Below are 16139 nucleotides of genomic sequence, written 5' to 3' on the forward strand. Positions count from 1 at the left end.
CTCACAATGGTTGTGTTTTGGTTTTTCTTTGTTTTTGTAACATTTCTACCAAAATAAAAAAACTTCTCCAAGAGAAAAAGAATATACAGTGTTCCCTCGTTTATCGCGGGGGGATAGGTTCCCAAAATAGCCTGCAATATGTGAAATCCGTGAAGTAGCCAACTTCATTTTTTTTTACAATGATTATGCATGTTAAGGCTGTAAAACCCCTCACCATACACTTTATACATTTTCTCTCTTGTTTAAACACTATCAAAGAATTTTAATGAACAACGTACAGGTAGGACAAAAGAAATTATTAAGTCACTCATGCTTGTTTTTCTCCTGTGACCGTGCCTTTTCGTCCTGGCGCCGTTCTGCTGTACTGTAGCATTTTTGTATCCTTGTTAAAACATATTGCTGCATTACTCCTCCTTCAAACCGAAGATTCATTTACAAGCTAGCAAGGAAGCTAGCAATGACACAGGAGACACGCAGGGCGGCAGGAAGATGATTGATTGATAATGGTCTACAGCCAATCAGGATGCAGAAAACAATGGGCAGTGTAAAGAGCGACACGCAACTCCCACAGTGCAATTCTTCTTAAAGGGCAAGGCTCGGCCTGCAACAGCGTTCATACAAGCTGTAATAAATTAAAAAAAAGAAGCACTAAACTGCAAATCCTCGAAAGGTGAACTGCGATAGAGCGAGGGAACGCTGTACAACGAAAGTTACATGACGTAAGTAGACTTCAGGCTATGCATTGTTACTGGTTGTCAGTCGTTAAACTCGATTGTTTTATAGTTGTTACAGTGGTTATGTTCTCTTTACAATTGTGCAACAAGTAACCGTGTTAAAATGACCTGCATATGGCGCATCTGCTTCACTTCATTGCTTTGTCATTGAAGACGGAGTTGTTGTTTTTAATGCAACAGTGGTTAACGTCATTGTGATTTTATTATGATGGCCATAGTTTGTCCCGGGAACATGGGGAACTATGGGGAAAAATTGTTCCCAGAATGAATTTGAGCCAGGCAAGCCATTGGTGTATTGGTTTTACATATAAAGTTTATTGTGTTGACAAAATATTCACATTAGATCAGCAGAAAGGGATGTTTTTTTTTTACATGTACAAGTGTAAAATAAATAGATAATGGTGACCACTAAAGGAAATTGGCAACAGGTAAGAGTGAGACTGAATGAACAAAAATGTATAAAAAGCCTGTCACAGTTTGTGTCATAGCAGCGTCCGCCGTCCAAGATAGCACAATCCCATCAGTTTTCCAAAAAGATGCAGCAGGTATATCCAGGTGCATGTTGGACATTTAACATCACCACGTCTTGCCAATAGACTGAATGTGTTCTTTGGCCTTCATCCTCAATGAGGCAATGCTGGAGTTTCTCGGATCTGACGAGCACTGGTAGGCCTGCGGAGGATGTAGTAGCGGTGGTGGTTGTGGCGGGCAAATGGAGCCCATCCGGGGTAGGTGGGGGGTGTGCCCCAATGTGGGGGCGTTGAGGAAGGAGGCGGGCAGGGACGGCGGCATGGAGGGAGGAGGTGAGGCGGTGTAAGCGCTGGTCAAGCCCTGAGTGGCATCCATGAAGCCCGGGAGGGAATGCAGGGTGGTGGAGGTGGCGAGGGGGGAGGCCAACCAGGGGTCGAGCTGGAGGCCCGAGCCTAGAGGGCCCGTGGTGGGTGGGCGGCTGAATGAGAGCAAAGAGGAGGCAGCGGTTTCATGGAGCTTGATGGAACTCACTTCCAGCTTCTCTTGTCGGCGCCACTTGGCCCTCCTGTTCTGGAACCAAACCTGTGACCGATGACAAGGAGGTCAGTCAACACAACTTGATGAGGACTTGGAATTAAACCCAACACTGTACATCCAATACAAAAACCTCATCAGAGGAAATAATGCTCATTTCTTTTAATTTAACTGTATGTTTTTTCAGTGTACAGAAAGATGTTTTTAATATTTTGCCGCTCATGTAGCAATGACAACCAAGCTATTAGAAAGAACCCTCAGTATGATGCAGTGCAGTTTTTACACCGCTGCAACCACAATCATAAACATATTGTTAAATAAAAAAAAAGGCTCATAATCCAGAAACCCAACATTCAAATATATATAATAATTTAACTATACATATTTGTATTTTTTAAATTCCAGAATTGTTTATTATTTCTGAAAAATACTCCTTTACAGAATGTTTTAATTGTAAGTACCATGACATGTAAACACTTGAAAGACTGTCCCTAAATAAATACATTTTATGTAACTGACTGATGCACTTAAACCCCATATACCTGTTTGGTTAAAAACAGCATTTACTATCATTGCAAGAAAAATTGCGAAATCCACTGAAAGCAATACCATCGTATGTTTTATCATTATTATAGCAGAATAAAAAAAAAACATAAAATAAATGAATTAGCTATAACTAGATAATGGACTTTACTCCCATATAAGTGTTGTTTGATTTAAAAAAAAAAAGTGTTACGGAAAATAGCAGAAATGACTAAAAACAGTGCATGTTTATGTTAGTATTCTGACAGAACCACTTCGAATTATGTGCTGATTAAAGAAATAAACAAACGAATTAGCTATAGCTGGATGATGGACGTTAACCCCAATAATGCAATAATAGTTTCTATGTTTTAGCTTATTATTATGACAGAACCACTTGTTCCCATTTTAAAAAATCATCAAACTAACTACAGTAGGTGGATGATGGACTTCATTCTGTCTTTCTTTGCTGTTTCCTTACCTAAAAACTTAAAAACTAAAATGTTTCAAAATAATAATAATAATAATTCTACTAAAAATGTAAACCACACTAGTGTACAGTATGTTTGGTCTTAGTATTATTATACCACTTAAAATGGTCCTATAAAAAATTAAATTAATTAGATCTAACTGAATAATGGACTTTTAATAAGTGTTTGATAAACATTTGTCCCCCTTCTTGTGTTGGAAACACTGCAAAATCTCCTAAAAATACTAGTTTATATGTTTTATTCTTATTATCATGACAGAACAAACTCTAACAAATTAGGTGTAGCTGGCTGAGGGACTTTAACCCCATAGAAATGTTTGTTTGACTAAAAACACCACTGTAGTCTGATGAAGAAAAGTACAAGCTTCCATAAAATGTAATAGTTTATGTTTTTTATGATTAGCTTTATGACATGGACCACTTCAAATCGTGATCCTATTAAAGATCAAGTAAATGAATTAGCTGTAATTGGATGATGGGCTTTAAGTGTTTGTTAAATAAAGTTTAGGAACAAAATATGAGGAGATAGTTTGCACAACTGCTGTTTTTTTAATTTCATACCTGCACTCGGACCTCGGGCAGGTTGACTTTGAGGGCCAGCTCCTCTCGACTGTACACATCCGGGTAGTGGGACTTCTCAAAGGCTCGCTCCAATTCGTGCAACTGGAAGGTGGTAAAGGTGGTCCGGTTCCGACGGTGCTTCTTTTTGGGGTTCTCGTCGTCTGATAGCTTGCCATCCCGGTCTGGCGAGTCCGGACAGGGCGGTGCGTCACCACCACCATCATTAACAGTACACACCCCTGCGCAATAAAAAAAAACAGTTATTCATTAAAAAGTTGTTAAAAAGTATTAATATGACATTTTTGAAGAGAAATTAGACACATGTTTAATAAATAAAGTTACAAAAACAACAATTACCGTCAAAACTTTCTGAGAAGTGGCTTTTCTTCGCGTCCTCGTCTTTGCCCCGAACTTTGTCTGTCAGGCAGCAATATGCGCCCGCTTTATGGAAGAGGAGGTCCTCCTTGAAACCCAGGATGGCATCGATGCTGTGCACTTTGGCCGAGTTTCCGGCCGGTCCTTGGTGTACCACGGTGCGCGTAGAGGGGGTCAGTCGCTGATCCATCACCATCATCATCCTCTTCCTCCTTTGGGAAGGCGGTCCAATGAGCCACATGGGTCGGTGTATCACGGAGATGTTGCACGCAAAAGATTGTCTTGCTGCGTGAGCATCCTCAGCTTTTAAACTACCGACTCCCCCCATCTGCCATGCGTGCCCTCCCACCTGCTCCTCATTGTGCACGTCACAGAGGGGGGACGTCCTGGATCTTAACAGGGGGAAGCAATATGTCCCCCTCCTTTACGTTTCAAGTGCAGAGACAGAGAGCGAGAGAGCACTGTGTAAACCTACTTACATAAATCTTAAAACCATCTTTTCCGCGCCTCCAGATGTCATGTCAGTCAGGGAGGGGTGAAAAAAGAGAGGAAGATTATGTCTTCCAGATTAAGGTACAACAAAATCATAATTACAAGATTTCTGCCAGGATTGCCAGCTTAATATTTAATCAAAATGTCCGAATATTGTTGCCAAACTGCACTGGTGTCTCATTAGTTGCACGAGAAACGGGTTTTACTGCACCAGTTTCATTCATTCTGATCAATAAGTATGTTTCTTCACTCCACAAGTGTGGCGTAGGTGAACCCCGGCAACTCAGTAACAAAATTTGAGCCATAACCACTTAGGAGCAAACAAAGATTGACAGCAGTGTGGTAATCCCGCTTAAGGGGATTACATTATTTGACTCAAAAGAGTTAAAACCCACTAAAACTATTTAGCTTTTCCTAATTGCACAAGGTGACCTCATCCTTTGTCAGCCTACTCGAGGTGCAGGAAGGGGGGCAGAGAGAGAGATGCTAATTAACACCACAAAGTGCAAAACTTCCTTGTGTTGCTTTTATTTATTCATTGCTTTTATATTGTAACTGAGAATGACTTGTTAAGATGTCAAGAAACACTCTGGACCTGGGGAACAGAAGCTGGCCTTTCCCAAACGGCTCCCACAATGTTGGAATAGTTGGATATGGTAAAGAATTAAGATTCAGGCTGACTAGTTCATCCAATAGGTGTTCTTCTACGCTAAACTCATCTGTACATTCCTTTATACGCTGTGGTTTGTGCACTGAGGAAGAGAAAAAAGGCCCTCCCAAAATTCTATTCCCACAAACATGGAAGCATACAATGGTCCAAAATGTCTTGCTAAATTGAACTAGGAAGATTCAGGCCCTGTCCACACGAAAACATTCCTGGTATTTTGTTCACTGGTTGAAAAAAAAATTTGCGACTGTATTCAGACATTTTCTCGGCTAGTCACTTCTGGTCACGTGACGGCGATGGGGCAGTGACATCATTGTTTTCAGACAGTAGCGGTTTGCTTGTCTGCACAGCATCAAGCCGTCTTTTTCAGATTTTACCACTCTGGAAGCCATCGTCAAAAAATACCGTTTCAGGGCACCCAGAACACCGTTTCCTAGTAGATGAAAACCTGAAACAATTAAATACTTTACCGTTTTGACTTGAAAACCTTTCCGTGTGTACAGCCCCAGGGTGACAAGATCATCTCATAGGTCTTCTTCCACACTGAGCTCATCCTCTTTAAGACAGTGGAAGTGGTGGCTAGCTACAACGGCATTCACCAACTTTTTCGAGCCCAAAATCCCTGGATTTGGCCATGAACCGAGGCAAGATCTACAGCCCCCATGCTATTTTCATATACTGTATATCTTTATTATGTGGTAGAAAGGTTTTAAAAAAGCGATCCATATTTAATGACAATTTTATTATTGATTGTTGATGTCAATATTTCAGCATTTTGATATTGTGCCTTTTGTTCTTTTTTTTTTTTTAATCATTTTTGCATTTTTTTTTTTTATATTTTGGTTCTGCAGTGTGCCTCTGGCCAATAACAAATGAGCCACGGGCCACGGATGACTCCTGAGCTGCACTTTGGGCAACCCTGCTTTGGTGGCTCCTTGTCGGGTTCGGCGCGTGGCGAACCACAGCTTGATGGCGATAGTAGTTGAGGGAAGAGGGGAGTGTTGCTGCGTTACAACAGTCAGCTTGAGGATTTGTTTGGAGGTCTGCGCCAGCACCCCCGGGTTTTGGGGACTGGGCGCGTGCCTGGAAAACATATCAGGGTTCATGTCTGTTGGTCATTCTCCAGGATGTGACAATGCATAATTTTCAAATGTTCTTGGTATCATCCCAAAGATTGAATGGCGATCACAATCCATGGGTTGGCGACCCCTGCTCTAGCGGGTGCCACAAGGATGAGGGGAAAAAGATTCACGTTTATTTGTGTTCAGAGCTCGTTTGCTCATCAGGTCAGGGTATGTGTGTCACAGGGGCGCCCCACATACTGCTCACATGGAGTGGATAAAACCAAAGTGAGTAAGGAGGCGGCGAGTTCCCTGCCGGGCCTTAGCCCTAGGGTTAATTGGAAGGTATAAAAGTAAATTAGAACAGAAATTGTTTAAAAATAAAACAAATTTCAAGGGGTAGTGAGAAGTTGACGCCATCGAAGCTAGAACGGACCTTGTCATGTACACTGGGGAGCGAAAAAAGCCCTTTCTTAAAGTGTTGCTGCAAAGTTAGAAGCATAAATAATCTACAATGTCTTGCTAAGATACAGAATTACGATTGACAGTGACTAGCATGCCTTTAAGGGCCTTGCTTTGTGCAATGGGAAGAACAAAGGGCTTTCCCTAAACTCTTCCCACAGAGCTGGAAGTGCACAGTTGTCCTAAATACCTTGCAAAGATGAAGAATTAAGATTCAGAGTGACTAGTTCAGCATTAGCAGTGAGGTTCATGGTAGTAAGGCACTGAGTCTTTTTGTTTTTTTATGTTAGTACAGGTTGCTCATGAAGAGGATATAACAAGAAAAACATAAGAATAATTCACTTAAAAAAATAAAGAAGTCATCAAATTGTTTTCAAATACTTCTTAGTCCGTTTTTTTTAAATTTTTTATTATTAACTGGACAACATTTGTGTTCTTACCTTTTGTCTGTATATGAAGTACATGCAGCCTTTCCTTCTCCAGGAAAAGTTCTGACACTTTGTTGCAAAAGTCTCAAAAAGCCTTGGCAAATCTTGGCAGTCAAATGCATTCAGCAGAGCATGAAAATATTCTGAATGCATTTGCCTTTCTCCTACCTAGTAGATAGTCATTTTCCTTTACGGAGGAACGGCAGTGACAAGCACCTTCCAGCTCACGCAAGCCTTCCGTATGACGTTTCTACATGTATGTATTTTACTGTCCAATTAGCAATAATGATGAAGACATTACATGGGCTGTAGAAAGTCATGGTGTATAATAAATGTTGACAAACAGAAACTTGCAGGTGCCACGATCTAACTTAGTCTGCGCTCAGACGGTAGGCAGGCATGTTCACCACAGCCTCACTTGATCAGGAATTTCAGCACTGGGGAACAGAACAGGGCCTTTCCCATGATGTTCCTGCAAAGTCAGATACATAAAATGATCCAAAATGTCTCGCTATTCAGCTTTAGTTCATGCAGCAGGTGTTCTTTTACACTGAATTCATCCAAACAGCAGTCATACAAGCGGTCAAACTGGTGCACACATATAGAGAGATAGTGGGAGGGGCCTGTGTGATCCTATTAGATGTTAATCTTCAGTCTGCAAATCCACAGCCTGCTCAAACTTGGGCTCATGTGAAACTCTTAACTGTTGACCGTGTTGAAGAGCCCACCCCCCATCACCACTTCCCCTCCAGTCCATGTCAGGCAGCCCTAATCGCCCCCCCTCCCCATTGACAAGTGTTTGGATAATGCCCAATTAAATTAAGACCTGCTTCTTCCTTCCCTCTCCACCATGTTTCCAGGATTAATCACACTTATTTGATAGTCTTTAATGCAGGGGTCTCCAACTTTCATCTCTATTAGAGCTACTTGGACAGAAAGAAAGGAGAGGTGAGCTATTTGTGTTTTATTTTATGACTGGCAACATTTAAAGTGCGCTTTATTTACAAAGCAGATCTTCACTGAAAGAGTGTATTTTGTGGTCATTTTTCATTAAATAGAAGAATAATGTCTGACCCCTGCGTGAGTGTGTTTAAAAATCCAATTAACGATTTCAAATGCATTCGTGCCGTGTTGAATGCAAACATATGATCGACCATCCTTCCGTTGCGCAAACACAGTATAATACACATCTTTATTTCCAACAAGTCTTACAACTGTATGTACATTATTGATTTCACATTGTGCAGTCCTGCAAATGAGCAGATTTCATGACTTGTATGTAGTTTAAATCAACATGTGAGGGTTTTAGCATGCGCATGTTTTGCGTCGACAATAGAAACGATCTCTATAAACATCCTATAAAGAATTTCAACACAACATACAAAAGAAATCTAGCATAACCATTGAACCACCAAAAAGGGAAGTCAAAACACTCCAACAAATTATATGTACTGTATATTTCTGTAGCATCTTTACATATTTCACTGTAAACAAATTATTTTAAGTAGACTGTAAATTAGCTCATTTGTGACAGAAATAAGTTTAGTTTTGTGACCAAAAGAAGGGATGTGAATGGGGTATTTTTAAAAATTAATATTTTTTGGTGAGGGTGGGTTTTCTATTTTAAAGTTTAAATGAATTTGTAACCAAAAAAAGGGATGTGAATGTGAGGGAAAAAAAATACTTTTCAAAATGTTTTTGGAGTGAGTGTATTTTGTATTTTAAAGTCTTCCATCGTAATGAATGAAACAGGGAACACTGGTCACGATCATGTGACAATTCAACATAAGACGAGCATTTTTAATGCTTAAAATGAAGTACTGTGCAAAAGTCTCGACCACCACCAGTTTGGTTGTTTTAATGACCTCAGCGTCCGTGTTGGAACAGTAACATTACGGTAAAGAGTAGGACACATACAGTTAGCAGGATTACGCTAAAGACACACAAAATAACATGAAACTGAACAGCGGGTTGGCGACTGGGCTAAGTGAGAAGCTATTAGATTCTGATGACAATCTGGATAAAGGTGCAGTACATACATATTTTCACCATTTGTATGCTTAATGGTGTTATCTTGTCATCCTCCATGAACCAGGAAGTAGTCTGCTAATTAAACAAACCGAAACAAATTTAATGGTGGCTTTTGCGCAGCAATGTACTGTAGTTCGACTCATAAGCGTCGTCTGTCTTGGTCGTCTCTGTCTTCTTCCTGGTCGCTCCCTCACATGATGGCGCACTTCTCCTCGGCTTTGCTCTTGAGCTCGGTAACGGTGGCCGACGCCTTCTCCTTCAGCTGGTCCATGTCCATGTTCTGTAAGTTCTGAATCTGGCCCATGATGGAGTCCTTGCCCTCCTCTTCCGTGGCGTCCTCGTCCACCATCTTGAGCAGCTCCTCGGGCACGTCCACGTCGTCGCCGGCCATCTCGATCATGTTCTCATCCTGCTCGCTCTGCAGGGAGTAAGGAACCAAAACCCTCAGGCTCTATTTTTGAGTATGAATAACTGCCCTTTACTGTAAGTAATGTGATTACCTCCTCCAAGGAGGTCCTGTTTTTGTTGCCATGCGTCAGTTAGTTAGCTAGTAGGATTACACAAAAATAATCTTTACAGTTTTCTGTTTTTCTCAGTGCATGAATCAGTCGGCCTTGGCAAAGGTTTTCACTCTACTGAGTGCCTTTCTAGTTATCCCCACCAGGCAGGGCATGTTTTTATTGCTGTTTTTATTGCATGTTTTTACTGAACTGAACTACGAAACTTCATAGAGGGGTGCATCATGAGGCCAGAAAAAGTTGGTGACATTTTTGCGCGGTTCCAAAAAAAGATACGTCTTTCTGGTTTGTTTTGTCAACATTGCGACATTCCTGATCTTTTAATGTCAAATGTAGAGACATATGCAGATGTACGTGAGTATTTTGGTGTACAATTTAGTGCTACTCGACCATTTTTCACCAAACTTTCTGGAGGGTTGTGGCATGGGTCCAGAAAAAAAACATGAAATTCTTTTTATGGATTGGAAAAAAGGTGCGGTTTTGTTATCGTTACAACATTTCCGGTATTTTCTTAAGTTATGGGTACATAATGCGTACATTTCAATGGCAGTATTTAGTGGCAGGCAGAAGGTGAGTATTTGTGAAGGATTTTATTTATTTATTTATGTATTTTTTAATAAATAATTCTATGTTTTTATTATTATTTATTGTGTATTAATAATACATTTATTTAATTGTAAATTGAATAAGTTATTATTGAATGAATATATTAATGAATTTATTAAAAATATTAATACTTGATAATACATACATAATCAAAATAAATATTTTATAACATTTACATTTTATTTTTAAAAAATGTAAGTAGATACAATTTAGCAATTTTCTCCTGACTACCATTCTTGTTACGTCCACCAAAGAAGTTGCTTTTTATTGTCCTTTTTTGATTTGTTATCAGATTACACCGCATCCAATTTTCTTGAACCTTTGTTTAATGTGAGGTGATTAAAATAATTTTTTGTCACTTTTTTTTAACATGGAAAGATTTTCGATATTTTCCATAGTTTCTCAGTGAATGATGCTAGCAGGCCTTGGTGGAGGTCTCTCCTCTGCTGACTGTCATTCTAGTTTCCTTCCACCAAAAGAAGTTGTTTTTTTGCTGTTCTTTCCTGGTTTGTTAGCGGATTGCACAAAAAACTATGTCACCAATTTTCTTGGAAATTTGTGTAACGTATAGCGGAAAAAAAACAAAAAACGTTTTTTTTAGTATTGAAAGATTTCCGATATTTTCCGTAATTTCTCTTAAATTTGGTGCAGATCTGTATAAAAGTGCCTTTACATGATTGCCTTTCACTTTTCTAATCATATAGAGACATATTGTGCGGTGGGTAATTGTGAAGCTTTTCAGTTTGGTGCTGGTGATTGTTTAGCCTTGACGGAGGTCTGCGCTAATTCTACAATTTTGGCACAGATTTGAGCTAATTGCTGAGGTTATGCTACATGTGTTCATCCAAGCTAGGACTGCTGGGCCTTGGCAGAGGTTTGGGCACCCCAGAGTGGCTTCCTTCTCCTGATTTGTACCTACGATTTTAGGTTTACAGTTTGTTTCGTTAGCAGGACTACACAAAAACGACATAACCCATTTTCACAAAATTTTGCGGAGCGGTGGAGCACGAGCCAAGGAAAACTAATTAGCTTTTGGAGCAGTCCTGGGTAAATGTGCGGATGCTGTCTGTGAGGCAAGGTAAGACGAGACAGCAAATAAACATATCCATCCATCCGTTTTCTATGCCGCTTATCCTCATTAGGGTGCGGCAGGATGTTTTTATATTTCACATCTCATTGGTAAATACCTGCATGCATGGGCTCAGTCGCGTAATGTGACAACTTTAACGTTCAATCAGCGGGATTATCAGCAGCCGCGGTCTAAAGATAACCTTGCACGAGATGTTAATGCCATTAGGGAAACAACAACTTCCTGTTTCCATGCGGTTATTCTGTGAAAGCAAATATTTATCTCTTCAATGCACTCTCGCCCACAAGTTGGCTATTGTTCCAATGGTGCCAATCTATTTAAAAATGTCACCTCAAATAAAGACACATTGCTTTTGTGGTTTTGCATACAATGTAAACATCATTACAGCAGGATAATTACATTTATACATACACTTTGCTTGAAAAGACACTCAGAGAAAAGCAGAGGCAGACATAGTTTTATCCCACAATAGCAGCACTGTCACTCTCCACAGCCAAGGTCACTAAAGATGAATTGAAATCACGCTTTTTAACGACCACGCAACCTTTTGTCCTAAACTGAAATGGTTCACTACAAGCAGGAAAAAAAGATGGATTGATAGGATTGAAAGGACAACATACCTTTTGCGCTCCTTCCATGGCTACCGACTATTCTCGAATTGTCCCTTTTTGAAAGAAAACCAAAACGCTACGCAGTGAAGTAGAAGCTGTGTGGTCACACGGCCAAGTGATCCCGGGACACCTGCTCAGTGGATTTTTGGCTTGATAAGACTCCTTGTGGGTCACCTGGGTCAACACCTTCCAGTCTAATCTGGTGACGTGCTCTGCACCACCTCTTGGAATCACTGCAAAGCTACCTGATAGTCTACCATAACCTACATGGTACAATGTACGTGTGCAGCAGCTTGAGAAAAATAAATAAAAACCAACTTCACCTCCAATTAACTTCAGTTAAGCCTAGGTCACGATTGGCCGTACGGGCTCCTGCGGCCGGTCGACGTGCAAAAAAAGGTGTGATGTGCTGATTTTCAAGCTGTAGACTGGCCTCAGATCGGCCGCAGTGGTTCTTTGTCATGTCAAAAAAACGCTACGGGCGCTTATGTTTTTTTCCGGTTGCAAGACAAACTTACGCACTTCGTATGTCTTCGTGCGTCGTCCGTACAGCCAACGTGTGTCTTTCGTGTGTTTTGCTGGTGTCAGGTTTGGGCAAAATGTCAGTTTTTTCGTACGTCACGCTTGCGAACTCCTATGTGTGTTGTGCGCCACACGTGCACCCCACGAGCGTAATTAGTGCGGCGACCGCATGTTCAGGCATTTTGTACGTCCTCCGTTCGTGTCGAGATCTTACTCCTTCATGGTCACCACAACTACGTTCTCCACGGGAAAAAAAACGCAGCGATTTGGGGATCGCAAAAAATTGTACATTCAGTTGTGACCTAGGCTTTACGTTAAAAAGTTTTTAAACAGAAAATCAGTTTTTAATGGAGTATTGTGTTCTCTGAGGAGAGGCTGACTGTACCACACTTGGAAAACCCCCAATATTGTTTATATTGTATATTATTTGTATTATAGTGGAACCTCAGTTTTTGTATGATTCGGTTTTCATCGAAATTTTTTATACACTGTCTCATTTTTTGTAAAATATTGCACATAACAAACAAGCCCGTTTGCCCTCTACTGTATCGTTCCGCGATATCAAGTGCTCAAACAAAAGCACCCTTTGGACTCACTGTCCACACATTTTTTTATTGAGTGTGGCTGCTGAGCAACCCGCCATGGGGCCAAACAAAGTTGCGAGTGCCAGAAATTTGATAAAGAAGGTGAGAAACACTATTGAATTTGATCTCTGCATCAACAGTAAGTTCCATCCGATTGTCATTTATTACCATTTTGCATTTGCATTGTTTTCTGCATGTAAAAATGATGATCTATAACATGCTTTTTGTTCATATTTTTGCTGGAATGGATTAATTGGCTTTGCATAATTTCATATGGGAAAAATTCCCTCGTTTTTTGTACGTTTTGTTTTACGGCAGACCTTTTGAAATACATTTAAACAACAAAATTGAGGTAACACTGTATTTTTATGCATTTTGTAATATTTATTTATTGCGATATCTGTACCTACAAATTATTGATCGATTATCAATTGATATAATAAATAAAAAAGCCTTATAATTAATAATGATGTATGATGATATAATTCATTAATTATATACGGTGTTAGTCCTAATGTAAATTTCTGATAGAACCAATGGATTCACATAATAATACATTCAAATTCTTGCATTATCAATCACAAGATTAAATAAAAGTTTCCAGCATTTGGAAGCTAATATGATTAGATGGCAATAATGCTAAAAACAATTCAGTTTTTGTTTTGAGGAAACATTCGATTTCAAAATAACATTATATAGATTCTGCGTTCGCCTCGCATCATAAAAAAAAAAAAAAAAACATTTTGTGCAACATGAACATATGTACTTAGGGTAGTGTGAGCTACGATGTAGCGGACATGAGTGTGTTTACCTTAGGCAGCCTGTACTTTTCCCTAAGGCACACCCTCAGCGTCGCCCTCTCAGCCTTCTTGTGCAAAAAATCAGCATCTCTCTCCATCCTGAACACAGCACATCAATGAATCAATGAAGTGATTCATTGTACAGTACAGTACTTCACTGGAAAACACATAGAAAACCTGTAAGTCTGGAGTTTGGCAGTGCATTAGCACCCTGTCGCTGTACAATGAAAAGTACATACAGTACATACAGTACAATATATGCTGCATAGTAATCCAAAAAAAACATTGAACTGGATTGACCTACACAATTTTTTAAAAATACTGCTAGCTTTGACTGCATCCTCATAAATGTAATATCTATTAAGGTTCAGATTTATTATGAATTGTTTAAAATGAAATATTCAAATAATATTATTTAAAAGGCACAAAAAACCTATGCTAATGCTTTCACACAATTTAAAAAGTATTTAATTTAGTGCCCTATAAAGGGTTAAAAACATCTGCGATCACAAGTTGAAAGCAGTTCTTTCTTTCAGGTGAGTACTTTCTCCCTCAGCTAATTCAAGTTTGGGATTATCAGACCAGACTGGGAGGAGCAAACTGGAAATCAACCCGACTTACTTTTAACACACTGGCTGTGTTTCTTATGATTCACTTATCAACTGTGATATGATTACTTTTTTTTTACATAGATATTCCTTATTTTTAATTTAGCTTGGTGTAATGTTGTAAATATGTATTAAAAATACACAAGAAGCATTTTACCAAACAAGAGAGGCCGATAAAGCTTGTTATGTAATTCCGGCTTCATGCTGCAAAATCCCCTCCGCCTCCTCACGAACACGTCGTTTTTTTAAATACTAATGCAAAAAATGCTGCCATTTTTCATAGAGGACATGCTTCTATGGTAATATTTATTTATAATATACAGTATGTAAGTATATCAGATATGAATATGTTATTTTTCTGTTTGGACATGACGCCCAGATTGGGGGCAGATTATTGAGCTATGTGCAGTGTCAGTGCAGAACCTGTATTAGAATGCAACAAATATGACGCTACTACAGTATATAGCAGGGGTAGGGAACCTATGGCTCGGGAGCCAGATGTGGCTCTTCTGGTGGTTGCATCTGGCTCTCTGACTTCAACACAATAATATTTTTTCTGTTGTAATTTTATTTGACAGAAATCACAGTGGTAAAAATAACATTCAAAATATAAAACATCTTTATGCACTTTAATCCATCCATCCATGTTCTACCGCAAGCACAGAAGTCACATTAATGGTAAGAAGTATTTCACAGTATTTATTATTGGTTAGCTTCAATATAACAACATTATTAAAAAGACTAAATTCAGAGACTTATTATAATCTAAAATTGTTGGTCATGCTTAATAATGCACACATTTAGTTGTATTGTCAGTTGTTGTTAGTTGTACATGGCTCTCACGGAAATACGTTTTAAAATATGTGGCTTTCTTGGCTCTCTTAGCAAAAAAGGTTCCCGACCCCTGGTATATAGGATGTCCCATTCAAGATAAAAATACAACATTTATTCACATCAGAGTGAGGTAGTAGATTCAAAACAGAAAACCAACCACATTAAGGTCAGTACAGGAGGTCACCTTCTGTGAATCCAACATGGAGGAGCGTCTGTGTTTACTTACTTCTCCTCCACCAACTGTTTCTGGTACTCCTCGTACTCCTCGCGGGTCATCCCCGCCGCTTTGGCCGGATCCGATGGGGTGGCCTCTTCCTCCTTGTCGCCTCCGCCGCCGAGGCCCATACCTGACAGGGGGTTCCCGATCATACTCTTGATCAAGAAAGCCATGGCGACTTTTTGGAGCGCTTTAGCCTGCGAGGAAAGATAGATTCGTATGCGTTTGCTCCGTTCCGGTTCCCTTTTAGCTCGTCCAATCTGGCGGTTATAGCTCTCTAGCTAACCTGCTGCTGGTCTATGCAGCCAAGGACACACTGATGACAGGCAACAAACACACACAATCACACACACACACACACACACACTACGTTGTGTGCTTCAGCCATAATCTGGATTTAATCCTCCGAGCTCCACTATGCTAAGACACAGATGGCCTGTTTCCTATCTATTTTTAAATCAAGCAAACTTTTAAGAGCGTTGCATGCTTTTATTAATTTGTCCACCCTTTTCTCCACCAAAAGCAACAAACATGTTTTAAAGATGGAGCGCGACGTACGTCCACCAGTTCCTTAATTGTATTAGCGAAGCACCTACAGTTTACACCGAAGACACGGGAGGGTAGTGGCGAGAGAAGCGGGATTACGGTCTTGTTTATCCCCACTGGAGCCTTCCTCCATGCCGTGTTATTGTTTAGGGGGGAGAGGATGATTGACAGGTGGGCAGTAGGGACAGTAGAGTCGGGGAAAGAGTTTGTTAGGTTTGGGTTTAGTGTTGGGGCAGAGTTTGGGCTAAGGATTTGGGTTAGGTTAGGTGGTTGGTTGGGTTGTTAAGGTGGGGTGTGTGTTGGGGTGGAGTTTGGGGCTAGGTTAGGACCAGGTTTTGGTTAGTCAGGTTTGAGTTAGGGGTCATGAGCTATAAA

At 40.0% G+C, this 16139-nt stretch overlaps 2 protein-coding genes across 2 annotated transcripts; both read right to left on the reverse strand.

Moving 5' to 3' along the window:
- Positions 1-1039: 1039 nt before the first annotated feature.
- Positions 1040-4119, reverse strand: rx3 (retinal homeobox gene 3). Its single transcript, XM_054757259.1, has 3 exons — positions 3670-4119; positions 3313-3551; positions 1040-1787 (listed from the first exon to the last, which is right to left on the reverse strand). Exons 1-3 carry the CDS (start codon positions 4013-4015, stop codon positions 1311-1313), a joined length of 1062 nt encoding a protein of 353 aa, XP_054613234.1. The 5' UTR covers positions 4016-4119; the 3' UTR covers positions 1040-1310.
- A 3851-nt stretch (positions 4120-7970) lies between these two features.
- cplx4a (complexin 4a) lies at positions 7971-15783 on the reverse strand. Its single transcript, XM_054757457.1, has 3 exons — positions 15228-15783; positions 13571-13658; positions 7971-9246 (listed from the first exon to the last, which is right to left on the reverse strand). Exons 1-3 carry the CDS (start codon positions 15389-15391, stop codon positions 9019-9021), a joined length of 480 nt encoding a protein of 159 aa, XP_054613432.1. The 5' UTR covers positions 15392-15783; the 3' UTR covers positions 7971-9018.
- Positions 15784-16139: the final 356 nt, after the last annotated feature.

This window comes from Dunckerocampus dactyliophorus, chromosome 17 (genome assembly GCF_027744805.1).
Source record: "Dunckerocampus dactyliophorus isolate RoL2022-P2 chromosome 17, RoL_Ddac_1.1, whole genome shotgun sequence".
NCBI lineage: Eukaryota > Metazoa > Chordata > Actinopteri > Syngnathiformes > Syngnathidae > Dunckerocampus > Dunckerocampus dactyliophorus.

Coding starts and splice junctions, on each gene's coding strand:
- rx3 (XM_054757259.1), bottom strand. CDS start 4,015: ATGGGGGGAGTCGGTAGTTTAAAAGCTGAGGATGCTCACGCAGCAAGA. Junction 3,552..3,669: donor CTTCTCAGAAAGTTTTGACG/GTAATTGTTGTT, acceptor TTTATTGCGCAG/GGGTGTGTACTGTTAATGAT. Junction 1,788..3,312: donor TGCCCGAGGTCCGAGTGCAG/GTATGAAATTAA, acceptor CATCGGTCACAG/GTTTGGTTCCAGAACAGGAG.
- cplx4a (XM_054757457.1), bottom strand. CDS start 15,391: ATGGCTTTCTTGATCAAGAGTATGATCGGGAACCCCCTGTCAGGTATG. Junction 13,659..15,227: donor AAACAGTTGGTGGAGGAGAA/GTAAGTAAACAC, acceptor TGCTGTGTTCAG/GATGGAGAGAGATGCTGATT. Junction 9,247..13,570: donor AAAAGTACAGGCTGCCTAAG/GTAAACACACTC, acceptor TACTCCCTGCAG/AGCGAGCAGGATGAGAACAT.